Source organism: Elaeis guineensis, chromosome 8, assembly GCF_000442705.2.
Source record: "Elaeis guineensis isolate ETL-2024a chromosome 8, EG11, whole genome shotgun sequence".
Classification (NCBI taxonomy): Eukaryota; Viridiplantae; Streptophyta; class Magnoliopsida; order Arecales; family Arecaceae; genus Elaeis; species Elaeis guineensis.
The window spans coordinates 125,244,485-125,266,817 of NC_026000.2; the positions used below are offsets into that span (position 1 = coordinate 125,244,485).

The 22,333-nt window shown below is 36.2% G+C and overlaps 1 protein-coding gene across 4 annotated transcripts; it reads right to left on the reverse strand.

Moving 5' to 3' along the window:
• Window positions 1–1,965: 1,965 nt before the first annotated feature.
• On the reverse strand, window positions 1,966–21,669 carry LOC105035831 (calmodulin-binding transcription activator 4). 4 transcript variants are annotated; one of them, XM_010911533.4, is made up of 12 exons: window positions 21,381–21,669; window positions 20,164–20,289; window positions 19,941–20,056; window positions 18,314–18,402; window positions 16,863–16,908; window positions 13,507–14,035; window positions 12,686–12,978; window positions 4,577–5,268; window positions 3,853–4,390; window positions 2,960–3,250; window positions 2,428–2,539; window positions 1,966–2,350 (listed from the first exon to the last, which is right to left on the reverse strand). In XM_010911533.4, the coding sequence occupies exons 1-11, from the start codon at window positions 21,388–21,390 to the stop codon at window positions 2,441–2,443; spliced, it is 2,829 nt and encodes a 942-aa protein (XP_010909835.2). In that variant the 5' UTR covers window positions 21,391–21,669; the 3' UTR covers window positions 1,966–2,350; window positions 2,428–2,440. The 4 variants fall into 4 exon arrangements, with proteins under 4 accessions (XP_010909835.2, XP_010909839.2, XP_010909834.2 ...); XM_010911537.4 differs by having other exon boundaries at window positions 1,966–2,539; window positions 12,686–12,816; XM_010911532.4 differs by having other exon boundaries at window positions 1,966–2,539.
• Window positions 21,670–22,333: the final 664 nt, after the last annotated feature.

The following is a 22,333-nucleotide window of genomic DNA, read 5'->3' on the forward strand; positions in this document are numbered from 1 at the left end:
TGGCATCCTACTTTGCACAAAGGTGATACTCAAAGCCACATGCTATTTAAATAGATTTATTCAGGAGGCAGAAACATGTAAAGAATTATTATTTTTTCATCAAAAATTGTATTGCTGTAGGCTTGATTTATTAGATATCACTGTTTACTTTATTTGCTTCTTCTTTTTCAGTCATTTATCAGAAAGTGAATACTTAGTTGATGTTTACTAGAGCACCACACCAGCAGCTCTCCATTTTGTGCCCATCGAAAGTACTCCTGTAATATGGTACGAGGGGTTGTGTCCCGATAAATTTTTTATGTACTGTAGATGATGCAGAAAATTCAGTGCAAAGCTTTATGTGATTCATTCATGGAGTCATTATTTTTTTAATATATATTTAATATTTATAATTTTTTTATTTAAAAATTTTAAATGATAAAAATATTTTTATTTTTTAAAAAAATTATGATATCTTATATTCATATTATAACATCCTGTATATAAGAAATTATAATTTTGACAAAATATTATAATATGTCATAGAATGTCATAATTTTTTTCAAAAAATAGAGATATTTTCATTATTCAAAATTTTTAAATGAAAAAACAGAACTGCAGGTATTAAATGCGCATTGGAAACTGATTGGATAAAAGTGTCCCTTCTATATTGTAACATCTTGGCCATATTATGATATCTTGCATGTAGAAAATCATAATTTGATATAAAATGTCATAATATGCTACAGAATGTCATAATTTTCTAGATCATATTATGACATTCTGCGTGTAAGAAATCATAATATGCTATAGGATGTCATAATTTTTTCAAAAGATAGGGATATTTTTGTTATATAAAATTTTTAAACAAAAAAATGGAACTGCGGACATTAATTTATGTTGAAAAATAATAGCTATGTAGACCAATCACATAAAACAGTATGTTTCACATCGGATTTTCTACACCGCTTGTGGTGCACAAAAAATTTTCCATCACTTAGCATCACTTGAGCGATTTGGTGGACACAGCAAAATTATTGTATGTTTAACTGGCAAATCAACATCAGCAGGGTTAGAGAGTTTTTTATGTCATGAAACATGCACTGCAAAGCACTTCTCTTTACTTAAACGAGTGTTATGCATGCGCAATGCATGTGGAAGGATATTTATTTATTTTTTATTGCAAAAATATTGGGGGGGGTAAGGAGGCTGTAATTTCTTGTTGGAGATAAGATGGAAGTGGGCTGATCACTCTCGGACGTCTGCTTCTTTAATTTGCAATTTCAAGAAATAGATTTATTGTGACTAAATTGTTTGTTCTCTCTCCCTCTCTCCTTCTCTTAGTATTATGCTTCTGTCAATGACTTTATTATTTATGCCATTTCAATTGGAAAACTCCAGCTAGAAAGGGTATGTCTTAGCAAGAAAATTTGTCTACTCCTGGACATTACAGTAGTAGAGATAAGAGTTGATTTATAAAACAAAAGCAAGAAGTGTGACCCCAAGCACGAAGCAATATCCTAGGCATTTGATATTTTATATGGTAGGAACTAAATGGATGCTGAAGGGGCACAGAAGAAGAGATGGTATCTAGATTTTTGTGTTTGCTTAGATGTCCAACCTAATCATTTTTGTGATCTCTAGTGCCAAGGTACTGGGCATTGGAGCTATAATACTTTTTTATGAAAATAATGGACAGAAATAGTTGTTTTGTTACTCTCAGATGTAAGTGACATCCAAACACAGAAACACTGGAACTTATTCTTTTGAAAATCTGTTTCAAGTACATCTATTTACTACAATAGCAGTTTTTTTTTCCTCTTTCTTTTCCTTATTTTTGCCAACAGATATCTCCATCAATTCAACCTTCTAATAAAAAAATAAAAACAATAATAAGCAGCAGATAAAAAGCTTGTGATCATGTATCATAATAAAACTTTCAATACACTGCTTCTATTTTACAATCAACTAAGAGAGCAGATGCCAGAAATAAATTGCAACCAAGCCCTGCATTACTAACAAAAGCCACACTTTTGTCAAAAGCAAAACATGGGGCTTATCAACAATGAGAACACATACAGGCAGCTACTGTTACAAAATATCTAACAAGCAACTGTCCCATCTCATGACAGACCAGCATTTACATCAGATATAAGAAACTAACCATTAATTTACACCAAACATATATAGGGTTTATTGTTGCACCACTGGAGATATCTGTACAGGCAGCTGAATGCAACGAACCTCTCACAAGCAACCATCACTCTTATGGTTGGCGCCTTGTCTTACGTAAACATACAGAAGTCATCATTTTCTATTAACTTGCAATTGTCTGTGAGTCTTGACACATCTTAAGACACTGCTCATCAGCCTGTAATTAGACCAAGATTAACAAACTCACAATATCTATTTAAAATCCGGTTCTCATGGAGTTTTAAGGGTTATTACTTCTAAAAGTTCATTAGTTCCATGCAGACTGATCAAAATAGTCTTCAATTTGTGGTGACTCGCAATCATCTGTGACACTGGCTGTCGCTGTTTCTACTTTGCTCAAATCTGCCTGTGAAGAGGAAGAAAAAGGAACTTATGATTAATTCTTAAAAAATAAATTGTGGTCAAATCTATATTTTTCAGAATCATGCTCCTTTGTTTTTGCTCATTCACTGCCCATAAAAACTTTAATTTGAAAAACCGTGATCAAAAAACAATACTGCATCGATATATTCCATTCCATGCTATAAAGGACTTTTAACTTTTCACAAGACATACAACACTTCAGATAAAACCTTATCTTGATTTACTAAAAGCCAGGCTGGCAAACAGGCCCTAGGTCATTTTGCAGGGAAAAGTGTTCCAACAATTAATGTTTTCATAGTTACATGATCAATCAACAATATTTTTTGAACACCAATTGTTAAGGCCCAGATATGTCAGGTGCCTGCATAGTATATGGTTTTGTATTGATGTTACAAGTTGTTACCTTAGCTTTGCTGTATCTTTCAAGCATTCGGCGGTATTGCTGCTGTGCTTTAGGGGAGTCCACCAATGATAGAACCCTTGAGACAGCTTCGTCAAGAGCAGCATACACTTTTTTCTTACGGAAGATCTCGAGTATATCAGCTTCTTCCTCTTCATCGATTGATTCTGCTTCAGCCCGATACCCTCGTAAGCCAACTCCTCTCCTAGACCACCGCAATATTATCTTTTCTAGGATACTAACAGTCAAAAGGAGCTCATACTTCTTTCTTGCCTGATGAGCTCTTACACGAGCCTGTAATAAGAAGAAAGTGAAAAAAACATATTCTGCTTGTTCATTTGGAAAACAACGAACATCTACCAGAGAGTTGAAGGTTTGTCAGAATAGGGTGCATCCTTCTATGAGCAAAAAATCCAAGTCATCACAAGGTACATGAGTTCAATAATGATTCAGATCTTGTTTGTAAATAATTGTCATATGACATTTTGACACTAAATATCAGGCTCTACAGCTGCTATATCTCATGCTAAACCTTGCTTCAAGGTCATATGCTATTATCAGCTAACTGCATAGCTATGATTTGTGTCTATTGTCCAACTATGAATGTTCAAGAGCAGTTTAAGTTAGTTTTCAGGAGAGCCGATAACTGAAAGAAAGTACGGCATTGCTCTACTAATACAGTTGTCAAAAAATAACACTTGGAATTCTTGGTGGGATTTGCATGTATTCTCAATGATCTAGCAGTTGAGCCAACAGTAGTGATCTTATGGTGGTAGAAACATCTTGGTATGTGCCGCTCAAGCTTTAATTTTATTGACTGATTATACTATAATATCAATTAAATTTTCATGCAGATATGTATTACAATTACAAAAGAAACATGGCAGCTTGATTACCTGTATCTTTACAACATGTTTACGTAAGGTTAAAAATTCTTTACGTCCCTTCCAACACCAATAGTTCTTTTGAATAGACAGAGCTGCTTTATGAAACTTAATTCCATGTATATCTTCTGGAGACAAACCATACTTGTCTTGATTTGTAGCAGCATGTTGATGTTTTTTCCTGAAAGAATAAGCACGGAAGGCAAATTGTATTCGTGCTGCAGCTTGAGCTGCATTTCTGACAGCTTCCAAGGAATCTCTTAGTGAAAGCTGATCCTCTGTACCACCTTGTAAGTGGGCACTTTTCTGCGATATGGTCTCCACTCCTGCCTCCGCAGAACCAGACTCTTTGGAAATCTCACTTTTTCCCGTTACAAGAGAAAAATGATGGTTGGTTAGTGCAGCTTCTGAAAGATATCCAGCAAGGCCTTTGTGGCCATTGGCAGCAGCAAGAGAAGCTGGTGTTTTGCCTACTGGATCTTGTGAAGTGGGATCCGTCACAGCTCCAGTTGAAGCACCTGCAGCAAGAAGTGCAGCAACCATTTCCTCCCTGTGACAATCAATATTTTAAAGACTCATAAGCAATTTTTTTGCAGCACAGACAGAAAAATCAAATTCTAAATCAATTTAATATTTATGATATATGCCCATGGGCTCCACCATTGAATATATAACTTTTATTGTTCCACTAAGGATAATCCATAACAGAATGTGTGCTTTGTGAAATCTTAGTTACCTTCCAAAATGTGCAGCCCAATGAAGCGCAGTCCACCCATTTGGATCACGGAAATTTATGCCAATGCCAGAATTAAGAATTGGGCTTAAGGCCCAGTCATAACCCAAGCCAGAAATCATGTGTATGATGCATTGCTCTTGCTTGGACAACACACAAATTTGGTCTGAATTTCCCACACGTTTAGATGATAGCCACAGCTGCAACTTATCTTTTAATAGTTCTTGCACAATCCTATCTATTGTGTTTGTTGGAGTATCTCTACCAGTTTGGAGAGATTCAGCAATTTCCCCGAACCGATCCTCATTTATTTTCAATTTTCTGGAAGGATCAAAATATGATTCAACACCACCTTCTTGAAGAACAGATGCACTCTGATGGCCCAATAAAAGTATCTCTACAAATTTGACTAGCAACAACAGTTCCTCAGTGCTCTTCATTGTATCTGCTTTGTGTAAAGTGCTACTGAAACTTGAGGTACCAGGCTTTGAACGAAATTCAAATTCTCGTACATCACTGCAGGGTTCCCCATTGCCAGATGTAATGCACAATTTGACTTTTCCAGTATCATGCTTGGGAGTCAGACATCGGAAGACACCTTCCTGAACAATTTCTAGAGGAACTTTAGTGTCCCCAAATAATATGCCCCATGAGTGCCCTGAAGGATTGCAAAGAAAGTCTGCCACAATGATAACCTGCACTGTGCACTTCTTTGTTTAGTTCTAAGGCTGCTTGACACAAGTTCTTCATAGCATTGAAGAAAATGATAGTTTTGCTAAGGATGTAAAGAAAAATTAACAATAAGGTTGTAAAGAAAGAAACAAGAATGTTCATGGTTCCTTACATTTAACAACCATTACCATAACCATCAAGCTTTTTCCCAGCTATATGTATTAACTTTAAGAACTAATAATCACCAAGCATTCCTATTTTTGGCAACCTTTAATGTTATCTCAAGCTTTTCAACATCATTAAACTGGCTGCTTGTATATATGTCACCAATATGTCCTCCCCTACTTCAAAAAAGATCAAAGTGAACCTCCTTATTGGAGCTCCTACGATCTTCATTCTACATACATATCCTACTACAGTCGATTCTCCATCACTTTGTCCTTAACTTCTCAACTCCTATAACTCCTCTAATATAACCATTTCTTACTCTAATGTTTCAAATTTTACTACATGATCATCTCAACATTACCATTTCTACTACATTGAACTTGTTTTTTGGGCCCTCTTTATTGCTTGACATTCTGAAGTGAACCACTCACAACACCTTTCATAAATATTTCCTTTAAATGATCCAGGTATATGTTGAGCACATAAGACCCTCGCAGGACCTTTCCACTCCATCCAATTGGCCCTATTTCTAAAGCTTGGCTTCACCATTTTCTCCATTATTTTCCATAATAGATCTTAAATAAAAACTTTATCACTCTATGGTATTTCTAGTCCATCAACCTAGACCAAGGCCTTATCTTCATTTTTACTTTCACTAAATTGCATTTTAAATACTCTAATTTTTTGGTTGATATTTAAGCCTTGATCCTTTAAGGCCTTCTTCCATCAAGCCAATTTACTCATGTACTTTCTCATGAATTAAAACCATATCATCTGACAATGAAGCTATTATTTTTTCCCTGATAAGAAAGAATAAACCTAGTAAATCTCACAAAACTTTCCAACAAATTGTAAGCGATGACAAAGGCTAGAATGAGAAGGGTCTCAAAGTCCAATATTTCTAAAAATAACAAAAAATAATTGAAATACGATGGATATTTCTTATAATTTCAGTTCATTTTGCATTAGTAAAATGTTCATTTTTAGGCTGTAATTCAAAATTCGGTATGTGGTTAGCCCTAAGTAGGTAGCTTTGACCCTAATCAGCATAGTGTAATCTGTAGCAATATTCTTGTTTTTGCTCCTAAGTCAGAGTCACTCCAAGCATGGTTCGTCATACCGGTGCATGCCACCCATACAGCACATACCATACCGCAGCCACTACCAAATCGAGACTTGGTACAAAGGGCATTCTGAGTCTCAGTCTGCGAAACCCCTGTACCAGGCATATTGACACTGAACCAGCATCGTAGCAGTATGGAGTCCAGTACTGATAAGACAAACATTGACCCTAAGGCTTGTTTAAAAAAAAAAAAAAAAAAGAAGGCCTTCAAGATTATTCTTGTACTTTCATTTCTTAGTATCTTTTCTTTCAGCTTTTTTCTCAATTTTTAATTCAATATTGTCCCTTGAAGGGGCTGTCTCTTTAACAGAACTCTACAGATCAACAAGCTCATGGTAGATCCACCTGACAACATGGCTAGATCTATTGCTGTTGTTTGAGAACTACAGTTACAACATAGTATTAGATAATCTATGAAATTAATCCAACACACTGCCTAATGTCCTCCCTTCAGTTATTATTGGCATCTCTTGTTCCTTTTGAGACAATGTTGGATGAAGCTTGATCTAGAACAGATTTTGTTACAACCATGTCCTTTTGCATTTGTGTGAGATGTGAGTTTCTTCCATGCTAGAAAAGATTTCTGTCCAAAATCTACATCATTTCTGATGTTCAACAAGGGTGTGAAGAGGATAAAGTGTTGATATCATTTATAGACTAAGTGTGCCATATAGAAGTATTGAAATTGCTAAAACAAGGTTTATGCTAATTCCTGATGTTTGTACAAATGAACCAGATAATCATGTTAAATCCAAAATAAGTTCCAATAAATGACATTTAAGTGCTTTGAATGTGAAAGATTTGTTATCAAGTTGGGAGCATACTACCTTTATTCTGTCAGATGGGGAAGATGTTAAAGAAGACTGAGAACCCAGTGAAGATATGCAAATCAAGTAGCTTCAAGTTTGGGGAGGCTATTAGTTGTTCTCCAAAATTGTGTCTTAATGATCAAGAGAGAACGACAGAGTAAGAATTTGGACCATAATGATATTCTAGATCAGCAATGAATGATACATCACCCATATCCATGCAGTATGACTTAAAATCCTGTTGGATTAGTCGAGGAAGAAGAAAATCACTTTACCAATCTATCTTCCAAAAAGGTGGTTGAAGATGGCTTTAATGTACACTTGCCATTTTTTGGATGATCAATCACAATGCTTCAAGGTACACTGATTAATTGTTCTAGAAGAAGTGAAGATTTGAATCTGGCATTAGTGAAAACCTGACAGCCATCCAAGTTTTCCTTAAGGATATATGATGAGAGGCTCATCTTCTCCTAGAATGGAGCTCAAAGGTCTATCAGATTGAATCCAATCATTTTGCCGTCAAGGACAGGATCATGCAACACATATGGTGTGCATTATCAAGTTGTATGGTTCAAAAAAGTAAATAAACATGCTAATGAAGTTGAGATTTGTGGGTGAACTCCCTAATGTCAAGTATCAATAACATTTGACCCATCAAGAAAGATGAAGATTCAAGTCTTGTTCATGTTTTGTCAAAGTTTAAATATTAATTAGCATATGCATAAAATCTACACTGAAATTTTTGTAAGCAATTTGATCTGTACTTTCAGCCAAATTTCAGGTCTATGCATTTGACGCGCCACTGGTGATTTCATTGAGCTTGAAGATCTAATCATTTGTCAATAACCAGCTGGACTAGCATCATTGCAAGGAAGGATAAAGGATCTTGTTATGGAGGTTCAGGGGGAATCTTTAGTAGTTTTTAGAATCCTATCTTGCTTATGAATACCAAAGGCCTGTTATGTTTGTAGATTAGGTTGAGGTAATCCTGAAGGCTTTAGATTGTCTCTTGAGAGTGTTTAGGTGCCTTTAGACATGGCACTTGCAAGAATCCAGATCTCGTAACTGGTGACCAAGAGCGACTATTTTCTATCATTCTCCAACTGATTTATAACCAGATAAGAGTTTCATTCCTTCTTCTTTCTCCTCTTAGGTCATGATGTTTTACACCATGCCACATCATAGTTATCGCTCTACCAAATATGAGGATGTTTCCTAGTGAAAAATTTTAAGGTAGAAGTATACAGCTATTGATTAACTGAAGCTCTGATGGAAGAGTTCATAAATATATCAGTTTGCTGGAATTCTTCCCGCACTCTAATGAAGATTAGATTTGAGAATTTGAATTGAAAGGATAGGAACATAAATCTAAGACCAGTGATGGTAAAGGGGTATGAAATGACGGGTCTTGGTAATGGTTGAATAATCCAAAGTTCATAATACAAAGGAACTGAAAAGATAACTCACAAAATAAGAAGAGGCAACCTTGGTGGAGCTGCCATTAGATGCATGTTGGAATTGTTCCCCAGGGTTGAACAAAAGATCATCCTCATGCATGTAATTGTCACTATGGAATAAAAGCTAAATCTCTCAAAATTAGCTACAGAAGAAGGTGCCTATCACATGAGTTGTCCATTGGGTTCCTCGCCAGGCTAAAAATACAAAGCTTAATTATCAAATCACTTATCATCGCTAAGAAGACATAATGGCTGACACAGAAAGAAGCGAATGCCTTTCACAAGAAGGCAAATAAGGGATTATGCAAAATCAAAGAAAGAATGAAAGAACTTCACAAAAGACGGATCTCAATAGAGCTTGTACATACCCCTGAAGTAAATCTCAATGACTACAAGACTTCGTCATCAACCTTACAACCAAGATCCATAGTACCGGGACCAACACTTGTGTCGGTAAGGCGGCAATACAATATAGGACGCCCCTGTGCTTGTGACCCGATAGGGAAACCAACAAGAGAAGGAAGAGGGAGAAGGAGAGAGACTAAAAGAGAGAGAGGAGGGAGAGGGAGACAAAGGAAGAAGGGAGAGAGTGGGAGAGGGTGGTGGTTTTTTGGGGGGGGGAGGCGGGGGGACGGGGAGGGGTAGAAGGAATGAGCATAAGAGAGTGGAAGGGAGGGAAAGGGATAAAAAGGAAGAGAGAGAGAAAGAGGAAGAAAGAGAGGGTGGTGGTGAGTGAGGGCCATTAGCATAGGGTTAAGGGCAGGGGAAGAGAGGGCTTCAAAAGCCCTCTCTCCTCCTTGCATCAAAATGGGGCCAACAAGAAAATAGAGGACAAAAGAGAGAGAGAGGGAGCAAGAAGGAGAGGGAGGGGGAAGAGGAAGAGGGTGGTAGTGAGCAAGAGTTGCTAGAACATGGCCAAAGGAAGGGCAAGAGAGGGCTTTTGAAGCTCTCTCTCCTCCGTGTGTCAAAATAGGAGTAGAGCACTCTCCCTCTCTCTCTCTATCCTATTCCGACACACGAAAGAGAGAGGGCTTCAAAAGCCTTCTCTTGCCCCCCACCTCCGGCCATGTTCTAGCAACTCTTGCTCACTGCCACACTCTCCCTCTCTCCCTCCTGCTCCTTACTCCCTCTCTCTCCCTTGTCCTCCTTTATTTCCTTCTCCTTCTCTCCCCCTTTTGCCAGTTTCTCAATTTGAAGGCCGAAACCATCCCAATCCACCACTGATACGGCTCGATTTGCCCCAAATCAAGTAGTTCAAGATGGTTCCACCATCCTTGCTTACAATTAAAAATAAAACCAAGACATGATTGTTGAGACGGTTATTCAAAGCTGGCTTTAGAATACCCAAAATATCCACCACAAAATTTAATTAAAACAAAGCTAAAATGTGAAAAGTGACATTAGACTCATAGACTAAATGGAATTCCAAAAATAAACTAGGAAAAAAAGCTCTTGCAATGTTTAATATTGCTTCAAGAACTCATCTTGAATTTAGGTCCTTTCTTTAAGATATAAAATTCGAGCACCTACAACATCATACGCTGCAATATAAACTATGTCAGAGGTTACTGGCACAAATCTGGCATACTTCTGCACCACCTGGGTTAGCTATGTTGCTATATATCAGTTTATACCATTGCATGCTACTTCGACAACATAATTCCATATGGTACGTAATAGTAGAGGGATTTATCTGACTTACCCTCTTGTAACTTATGTTTGACCATCCCAAAAAGCATTAATTCCGCTCATGGTTTGAACTTCTTGTCTATTGTTATTTTCAACTTTTCATTTTTGCAGATCTAAAGGTTCAATCTATGAATTAGATGATAAAGTGATAAAATTTGTTGACAAGTGCCATGTTGGAAGATACATGATTCATTTAGATATATCGAAAAGCGGTAAAACTGATTCCCTTTGACGGGAGCCAACATCCTATGATCCTCTTCAAGCAAGATCAATCTTCCTAGTTCTCCAAAAGAACATCCTTTGATCTGAAATTCACCATATAATTTAGTCATTTACATCAACAAAAATATACATAAATAATTTGCAGCAATAAATTCCCTTTGGTAACCATCCATACACAATAACACATCTGAAACAACCTTGTACCACTAATACAGATAATTAGTACCTAATACATCATATTAATCCACCAATATTTTGTTTAAAAAAAAAAATCATATTAATGGATAAGCACATAACATTGGATATCTTGCATTTTTATCAATTGTTGATAGACCATATGAATATCTTTACATAAAGGAATAAACTTGGCCTTTATGAATCGATGTACACCACTTACGTAGTTTACATCCCCACATTCTTCACTATTACATGTCCTCAATCTCTTTCTTTATGCACCATTACAAAATTCAACAGTGAGTGCATTGGTTGATGTGGCGAATAAGCATCACTAAATTCTTTGAGCCAAAAAAGTAGGACCATAATATTCCAAAACAAATTATTGAAACTTTCTAAATCCCCACTGTCTAAAAAACTTCCTTCCACCTAGGCCAGCTGATAATTCCTAGAACCTTTCAGTAACTTCAATCTTCTGTAGCAGACCACATATTGAGCTATCACTCAGCAATCACAACAACCCATTTGGGAGGAGGTCTGGGAATATGTTTAATTTTGCAAATTTGCTACAGGGCAGTGGCTCCACCCTTTCTCCACTAGGGAGGAGAATCTGTATCACACCTTTTTCCTTTTTTTTTTTTTCCTTCTTTTTGAGATAAAGTTATGTCCAAGTCCAACAAACTTTTTGTTATAATAATGAAAAGGGTGCATCATAGAGAGAGATAATGGTGGGGATCCCACCATTATTTGCAGAAAAAGAAAAACAAATCTTCAGTAGCAAACCTTTAAATTGTCTGATAAACTTGTAGATCCTCAACTGTGGGTTATATTGCATTTGAGTTTTCTTGCTTTCCTTTCTTCTTCTTCTTCTTTTGTTCTTTTTTTTTTTTCTGTAGATGTGTGTGTGAAGGGAAGGGTGGCAGGCCAGAGGAGGGAATATTGATGAAACTGGAGAGAGTGAAAATTTCTTGATTTCCTCTTTTATAAGATATAATTTAATAACTTCTATCACTAACGCATTTACGTTCTCTTCTTTGTCATTAATCCAGGCTAGACTCATGGAGTAAATATCAACTTTTTTATGGTTCAGCATTCTTTGATATAGCTTCTTCAACTTTCAATGACCTCAACATGATCATTTGACATCAGAATATGAATGTCTGTTGCCTTGTTGTTGCAAATCACCTATTTATTGTCCAATCAAGGTTGTCACAAAAGAGTATGCGAGACATTGCCCACATGATACAACAACAGCTTGAGTCCTTACATGTATTATTTTGAAGGGAAAAATGCATTACATTGTGAATAGGTTGATCTGACCATTCTCTTATGAAAAATGGTGAGTCAACTTGTTGAAATTCATGCCCCCACCATTGATAATCAAGTTAAGCACCCTATTCCCACATCTAATTTGACTGTGTAAGAAGTGAAATATTTTAACATGTACAATACCTCCCAAAAAGATTCTTCCTTCCATTCCTCTTCATTAAAGTTAGGTGGTCGCCCACCATGTGCTATTATCTAACGTGGAGAAATCTTAAATGTAACTTTTCATGACATCTATATGCATAAAAAGCACTCTATGCAATACTCAAGAAAAAGATTTTCTTATTATGTTTGCAGTAAGTTTATCAAATCCAACATTCATGTCGTTGTGAAATTCTACAAGTTTTTCATACAAAATTGTGTGTCATTTTACAAATTCTCTTTGCATAGCTAAGCACTGAAATAGATCAAAAAACATGTTGACAGAAAAGATTAAAGAATCAAAAAATTCCATAATATTTTGTCGGCTTACCTTTGTACTTTCAAAAGAAAATGCCCACTCTGGAGAGATTTCACATATGCTAAACCATGGTTTTTGTGCTACTGGCAAACCAGAATCTGTTGCAAGAGGAGTTTTCAGTGGACTCTGTTCCAGCCATATCCCTGAGAAGGCAGAAGAAGAATATACAGCATTTTCATCTAAGAGCACTGTCTCCAGCCCATGAATGTTTTTATCTTTTCCATGAGTCGGCAAGCCAGAGTCACCTCTAAAAGAATTTTGGTCAGAGGTAGAATTTAGCAGGGTATGAGACCATCCCGAACACTCTGCAGCCCAAGGTAAATGCATGCATCATTAATGCTACGAAACTATGAATTACTTTACAGTACATAATAATGGAAATTAATAAGGTGCCCAATATTAGCTATATGATAGTCCAGAGTAGAAATTTATTGGTACTAGTAAATTGCATGGTTATCAAAGATAGATTAAGCGGCAATCAGCTAATGGATCATAAATTGTTAATGGTATTATGGCTTGCTTTGACATCGGTGGCCTCTTCTCTGGTGGTTTCTCTTATTAAGTTTATTGCAACAAGCAAAATACTGTGTTTACTAAATCATGAGCTGATTTGTAGAAGATTAGCTCTTGCTTGGATATTGGAACTTGAATTAGCAAAATCATGAGTAGATGGTGCAATCGTAGTGAAAACAGTTGAAAACTTCTCTCAATAAGTTATTTTAATCAGGTTTGTTAGGCATTAAAGTTAGTCACTGGACCAAGCCTAATCAACCCAACCAATAGTCATTGACTTCGACCATGTTGATTATAAAAATGAAGAAACTATGACGTACCTGGAGTCTTCACAATCTGGATGGTGCTAGAGCCATCTTGCAGTCCAGCCTCTTCAACATAACCACTTGCTTCATGTTTGAATTGATCAAATAGACTGTCAAGTGTTTCCTGTGAGAGGTCCCTTGTCTCATAGTTTAGAAGCCCTAAATGTTCTGATTCCTGATTCTGATTGCAGTTAGGATGTAATTTCTCCTTGGAATAGATGTCACCACCACCACCATTATCATCATCCAAACTTAACTGCTCTTCAAGCTTTCTTAGTGCTTGACTGACATCTGGCAGCAATGGCTGATTATAAGTTTCTGATCTATCCATTCTATCCAAGTAGGGCCTCTCAGTTTTTCCTGCAACAAACTCAGAACTAACTTCTTCCACTGATACTGGACTGCTAGAATTTTGGCATCCTTCATTTAAGTCATTAATTTGAGAAGGGAAGCCTTGTACTTGAGCATCAGTTATACCGTTGCTCTGATTGCAAGTTGGAGAAGATTCAGTTGAGAATCTGAAAATTGGTTCAACAAATGTTCCCTGGATGAAACCAAGAAAAAGTGAAGTAAAACAATACACAATCAATACACCTTCATATGTACCACTTGTTAAAAATGAATGCACCACTTGCATGACAACAACAAGAAGAAATGAGAAAGCATAGAAGAGCTAGGAATATAGTAAGTGTAGAATTGCATCTTAAGAGACAATGACACTCAGTGTGAAAGTGGATCAGATAATATATATCCGAATCTATCGGGATATGGATAGAAATTTGAGCATCAAACCAATATTTGTATCCATATCCATATCAATCAAAAAAAATAGATATGGATATGGATAGACATCTGATCCGTATCCAAATATGTCATTCTATTTATAATTTTATTTAATTTTATATAGCACTCATGAATTGTTAAGAGAAATAGATAACCATATTAATATGCTATTAATTTGATTTATAATCCACTTAGTAATATCTTTGATTCTGTGGTCATAAAGTTTAGTTATCCGACTTATATCTGGATTTATATCCATACTTTCAGTATCCAACTAGTACCTATATCTATTTAAAACAAATAAGGATATGAATTTTTGCATCCAACTATTATTTGTATCTATATTTGTATTCGTCCAATAAAACAAATATAGATATGGATATACTATTATTAGATTCATATCCGATCTGGTTTCACCCCTAAATGACACTATATCACGATATTAGCTAACACAAAATTTGAGATAGTGTTTGAGCCTTCGAGGTTTATTTTGTACTTGGAGTTTACTAGCCAGCAAATGGGTGACTAATGTGTTATTCCTCTACACTTTAATCCATTGGTTCTCCATCCAGCTTCTTATCTCACCACTTTCTGAGACATTATCATCCTTTGCCTTCCATTGCCATTACTACCTTTGAAATCCTAGAAGCTCCATTACATCCAAACCTTGTGGGTTGATACTACAAGCTCCTTCTTATGTCTTGAGGTCTAAATTTTTTATTTACTTATGTTTTCAAATCATAACTTTGTACTCTACATGATCATGTATCTGTTAGGTTACCTACGCCTAAGAGAAGATTAGTTGATCATAAATAGCATATGTAACAGAATGACAGTTACCCAGGCATATATGTATATGATGTGCCCTCAACTTAAATAATGAAGATAAAAATAATGTTTGGTTTCCCAAGGGCTGATCCAGGATTTTGTTTGAGAGGGGGTAGCAATTAAACCATGTTTCTTATACTAATTTTGTGTTTATCCTTTTTTATTTGTTCCGCCACATTCTTTTCCATCCATTCTTCCACTTGTATTGTTTTAAATCAGAAACAGCTATTTTGGTAATGAAAACAAGTGAGATGTTGACTTATGAAATGTAATCTTTCTGTACACACCTAGTGGGTCTGTTGCCTTTGCTAAATGGGGAGATGATGCTCACTTAATCATAACCAATACTTTAGGCATGAATATTTATTTAGAAGTTATACTGCTATCCAGTTAAAAGCAGTGAACCCATATTCCAAGTTTAAGCCACCAAGCAACTCTAACTACATATCCAGTCACCAAAAGAAACCCACAGTTTTAGCAGCAGTCTCCTATCAGATTACCTATATTCCTTATATTCTAGCAACTGACCAAGAAATTTGGGCACAAGGCACCAATGATCCTGCACTCCAGCATAGCCTAGGAAATCCAAAACTCTCTCCCCTCCCTAGCATTGCCATTATTGCCTTTGCCTGCAAAAGGCACTGCCACTTTTGACATAAAGTGGCCACCGCAAGAAAGGAGGCTACCCTAACTCTTTTATAATGTTGGTGGTCATATTGGTGAAATTTGAAGCCACTATATGGCCCTGAATCTTCAGTTGTCAGTCAAATTTTGTTGGTGAATCTTGAACCATAGTGTAAACATTTAAGAAGCAGGCTTTGCATATTGTGACTTTTCTCCATGTATTTGTCTATGACTCTACGGCACCTAAAGCTTCCAGTTTTCTGATGAGTCAACTTTTCTCAGATGAGAAATGCTGAAGATTCATATCTTTTTTAACAATCTTTCCTTGATGTATTGAACAGCATGAATGGTTCAGCCCTTCTAAGGAGAACCTAGATTTCACTTCCACAAGATCAACATTTAATATCCCATCCTGCTTACCATTAAAAAAAAAAAGAAAAAAAAACATTATCAATTCACATTAAGACAGAAGCCTTGTATAGCTATTTAATGGTGACAGTTGATCCTTCAAGTTCCAGATTCATGCATTATTGCATCTTAGCATAAATTCAAGCAGTCTACATTTAGTTAAAGAAATTTAAAGAAATGTCTAAATTAGACTGGGTGAGTATGTGCATGTGCGTGCTTGAGATATATATTAAGTATGTGTGCATGCAGCGGCATACATGTATATATTTTCGGACGTTTCAATAGATGTATGTGTGTAGTTAGCACAATTCTGAAAATATAGATGATCATTTGAAGATTATAAAGCATAAAGCAATTTCATTTCAGCATATAGATACACAGGTGTGTAAAGACTGGTGTTGCAGGATACTCTTATATGTCCAGTATAGAATATTTTTTCAGTTTTCTTGTTTGGTGCTTTCTCCATAACTTTGATTGGTTGTGTTCAGGAAACCTTAATGAACTCCTCATAAACTACAGTCCTTTCTTTCTCAATTTTCTTCTCTTTTTTCTTTCAGCACTCTTTCATCTTCTTCCACTTTGGGGAAATGATGGATTGAATGGATGAAGATAAAAAGTACATATAGAATTTGTCCATCTTTTCTTTTCTTTCTTTTTTCTTTTTTTTTTTTTTGTGTGTGTGTGTTGTGGGGGGGGGGGGGGGTGGGGGATTGCGATCAGTAACAGACCTCTGCCACTTCTCTATAATGGACAAAAACAATGTGCTCATAGGTCCTGCAGAAAAGAAGAAAAGTGTACTTAGGCACATATAATTTATTGAAATACTTAATGATTGTAATACTAGGCATGTAATAGTGCTACTCATCACAATCTTCTAATGATATGAGTGTTCTATAAAAGAACTGGCATACCCAATATAAATCGTTACTGTATTGAATTCTTTTAAAAAGCATTCACATGAACAAACAGCTTTGGCACACAAGATTTGTCATTGGTACAATAGAATCCAAAATGAATTAGTTATTATGGAAGGCTAGTTTGGAAGGGAAAAAAAGGCAATCATTATATTCGATTGTATCAGACACTTGGGAAGTTTCTCAAACAATATCATTTATTTTTATCAAATAAAAGGGATCTATTAAATATCATCGACGAAGTCAAAATCTTATCCCTTCACATAAATATTGTGGCATTTGTGATATCCAAAGGAGAAAAGCACTACTTCTATTACTCATGCATGACCAAGAAAGCTGGGTCAATACCACTCATTTCTATAATCAAGATATCCTCCCAGAGAGAGAAAAAGTCCCTCCATAACCCAGAAAACTGATATACAAGCACCTAATCTAAGAAGGCAGCAGAAAAGAGAAGCCAAGTGGACCAGATGTGACCTCACAAAAATTAGTCTCACAGCTTAGGTCTACCCCTAAACCTAGTCCCAACTTGGTACCTACCTAGCGATGGTTTGGCACTCTCAGACATAAAGTGAGTTTAGATTGGAATTGCATCAAACTGGGCTCACACCCAACTCAACCCAGTTGCAGTGTCGCTGATCTCAGATTTTTTATTTTTAGACCATCCCCTTGAGGAGTCAAGTTTGAATCTTCATGGACAGCAAAGAGTATGGACTTATTTTCACCTCCATCTTCTACGATGTTTTACTCCCTGCTGATGGAACTACAGGTGGTCTACTCCCACCTTCCTCAAACAAAAGAAAATTTGTATGTTGAATTAAATCTTAAAATATGACCAAATCGGACAAGTATCCTTCCATAGTTCCATATTATGTGCATGTCTACCATTTAACAATTAATAAAGTCAAGCCAGTTGATAATATAACTTAGACTCTCCAATATGAAGGTGTAAACTTTTCATGAACTTCATGGGTAGATCATCATGATGAAGTTTCAAAGCATCCAACGATTAATAAATCAAAAAGAAAATAGGGAATAATTCAACTAAGAAAATCGAGATAACATATCCTCATAAATGGAGAAAAAAACTTATTGTGGTAGTGTTCTACAAGCTCATGGGCTAAGATAGTTTTTTTTTTTTATTAGTCAAACTAATATAATAATAAAATCAAAGGGCAAAAAAAAATTATATGATCAATCAGAAACAAAATGTGATTAAAAGGCATGCCAATTCTTTAAAAATTACTAGGAATATACAATCTTACGGGTCCAGCATCCAATAGACGCGCCTCTGAAAACATTGATTTTGCTCCCCACGAGCATAGTAACAAGCCAATACTTCAATATTCGCAACCTAGCCATGTTAACTGAATTCTCAGAACATCATTTAAAAGAAAGGAATATACAGTGCAAATGACCACACAAGAAATACATAAACAACAGCAGTATAAACCATGGTCTGCTGTATTGCCCAATATGGAGCATACCATACCATACTGATATGCCATACCACTCCGTACCGACATTATACTGATATGCCAAGACGGCAAACCTTGGCATAAAGTGATTTCAGATAAGATAACTGATTTTATTGATTGACTAAAATATGCGCATGGAGTACCAAGAATTCGATGTTCACTGATATTTAGGAGGCATAATACAGTCAAACAATGGAGATATTAGCAACCCATATGCCAATCACTGTCAAAAAGAGAAATTCTAAATCTCTATTAAATAATTGATAATTAGAATAGAAAATAACCTGCGTAACAACTACAAATTAGTGTACATATAGAGCTGTGACTCATTTCTTTCCAATAACTGGCCAGGTTTTTGAGTTATGGGGGCATAATACCAGTCATCAACTGTTATGTATGTAGAATAGTAAACCCCTATATCTGCTCAAGGTTTACCAGCACAAATGACACATTTGTGTCAATCTAAATAAATACAGGTGGATACGGTCGCAATACATGCCAGTAAAGCATATGGAACAGAAAGCAATACAGGATGATACAGTTGGCAATGTCGAACCTTAGATGTAAGTTACCAGGGTTTGGTATCAGGGCAGAATATGTTGGATAGTATTGTTGATGCCAAGGCAACCCATAATTGTGTGACCCCTAATCTAGCTGCTGAGTACTGGCTTTCAAAATGAAAGTTTTCACAATTGTGGAAGTACATGTCACAGCAAATATGAAAACCAGCTTAGCCTCAGTACTTGCATTTTCATACTGCACATCCTTGTTTACTTCTGTGGGAAGCATATTTAAAACATTCCAAGCAACCGTTAAAAATTTCACTTCACTTTTATGTGCAGACACAAAATCCATGCTCAAGGATCTTGACCAGTTATATCATAAATTCGGTGGAATAAAATTGTCAGGGTTTTTCTTCTCTAAAAAAAAAAATGTCAGGGTTTTCCTTCTCTCTTGCTTGAGCAGAATATCAATTTTTTCAATACTTCTCATCCTTTGATTTTTCAGGTGGCACCCATGGAGCTCTTTATTAAAAGGTTTTGTGGTAATTTCAAGAGCAAGAATGATCATTAAGGTCATGAGTTGAATCATTAATGACATGCCAAGATGTTGCATTTTGTCAGGTTGGTCGTCGATAAGAATAATCAATTTAGCGAACTGGTATCATGAGAAGCTATATTAACAATGATTAGTAAGTACAGAAACTGCATGTGCAGATTTATATAAGTCCCTGCCTTATAAGACATAGCACTTCTTTTTATCATTTGACAGAAAACATAAGCAATACTTTATGACTTGAGAGAGAAAAAAAGAAGAACTCTAGCAAAATGTTGGGTTGAAACGAGGGGGAGGGCAAGATAGCTTCATTCAGAAAGGCTGACATTACAAGCATAAATAAGTCAACTAAACAAACCTTAAGACGCTCATGTGCTTCTGCAAGGGTCCTTCCGTTGCTCTTTTTCCGCCACAAATGTCCATCATTACGGAAATTGCGAAGTACCCTTCTATTGAAAAGGAATAAAGAACCACCTATTCAAAAGTCACATCAGATACCACAAACATAAGCAGCAGAGGATTCAACTCAATCAACAACAAGAACAACAAAATCTAATATCCTAGAAGAGCATGCATATTACTAGGTGGCTTAAGAGGAGGCTTATGAGTAAGCTGGAAACTTTCATAATTCTGTAAGATAAAAAGAACTTCTATAGGCTTCAACCAACGTGTCTGAGCTTCTCTGCGGAGTTTATTTATATCAAAACCTGAAACCACACAAGACAAAAATGATATATCATTTCTGTTGCAGTTCAAAATAAGTTGAATATACAGCAGACTTCTAGATTTCTGTTGCATACATTTCAAATATTGGAGTATTCAGAATGGAGAAAAGGAGAAATGCACGGGCTAAACTGCCACTACATGCGCCAACCACTGTAACTTATCTATAACCCACTAGAATATCATACATAGTTGTAAGAACAACAAAATAAAGTGCAGCTTTCTGCATCACACTTGAAGATCTTATTCAGCTAAATCTGAATTCAATTCCAAATTGCAGATTCTTTGAAATAAAAATCATGAAATAGGATTAGTGGAACAATTGGCGCCACTTTGGTGGGCCAAAAAGAGACCAGAACTGACCTGAACTCAACAAGAAATCAAATCATATTTGCAAATGGACGAAGCCAAACCGTCAGACACATATGTAGATGATTGACGATTTTAGCATCAACACATTGCACACTGCACATAACTTCATGAGTAATCAATCTTTTCCTTCCATAAATGCTAAGTCATCGGCTTTCCCGTTAGAAGAAGGCAAACTATATCATCACTCCACAAATTATAAATTCTCATCCTAACAGGGAAATCATCTTCCTGGATCAGAAAGCAAAGCCCACTAATATGTATCAAATTTTAAGCATTTACAGGAATGTAAGAGTACCTCGAGCTTCAATTTTTGGAACACTTCCAACTCTCCTAAAAAATAACAAATATGCACAAGTTTTCATTTTTAAGACAAATCGGCAAAGAAACACATTAATTAAGTATCAAGAAGATATGCAAACCTTTCTAAGATCATAAAAAGGATCTCAACAATAATCAAATTAAGAGTTAATTAAACGAAGTGCACTTCTCTGCAGCACACTCAACAGCTCGCTTAAAGCGATTCTAAATTCGATTCCAAGTAAAGACTCTCCCAATACAGGAGCAGAATCATTTCATTCGATAAAAGGGGGAAAAAAGAAAGAAAAACATACAGATCGAAAAAGGACCAAAATGGACCCGGATTCAACACAAGAAATCGAGAATTCTGAATTGAAAACGAAGCAAAACCTTCCACTTTGATTACCTGGCTGCATCGCGATCAGTCCACAGAAACAGTTCCGAAATCGAAGCGGCAGCTCGAACTCGAATTGGAGACAAAGGTATCAAATTGGAGCCCTAAAAGATATCGAGAAGGGTAGGAACCAAGAAGGAGATGATATCCGAGTAGAGACCCAGTGACGGGAGTCAAAAACAGTGGTTAGCGCGCAAGTTGCCGAGATTGGAAAAAGCGTCGAAGCGCGGAATAGTGGATTCGGCAAACGAAAGGAGGGGAAGAAGGAAAGCAAGATTCGGGATGGTGCAGAAACGAAGAGCGGGAGAGATATAGACCGGCAGGGAGGAGGGAGAGCAACAGACTATGAAATTACTAAAATACCCTTAGGATATACTCGGAGTGGGCCAATTCTAGTGTCCCATGAGTCATGAGCCTTTTTTTGTTTTTTTAATCTTTTTTTTAATCTTTAAAGGATTCTGAGTGTCACTAAAGTAGCAACTGGATGGCCTGCGTGCACATCACATTGTCCTTTCCTTCTGGACTCTGGCAATATTGGTCCAGAGGGGCATGCCTTTAACATCAAGTACATGTTTTATATATACATATATATATATATATATATATATAAAGTATATGTTTTAAATATTGGAAAATCTCCATCTCAGGATCACTGGCTTGCCTGATTGTAGATATGTGCATGTGATTGACAACTAATATTAGTGATGGGATAATTAAAACTTGACATTTGTGTGATTGAGCTTTTGATAAAAAATTATATATTTGATTCAGCATCTCGTTCTTTTTTTTTGCAAAATATAAGGTCTAGCTTGATATTGATGGAAAATTGCAGGCACTGCTAACTTAATAGATCATCTACATAAATATTCAATGAAATGGTAGTTAGTCCCCTCCAGATTCTGCATATGTATAGAGTCCCACTATTGAGCATATGATTTTTATTTTTATGCTAGATTAGTTGGCAC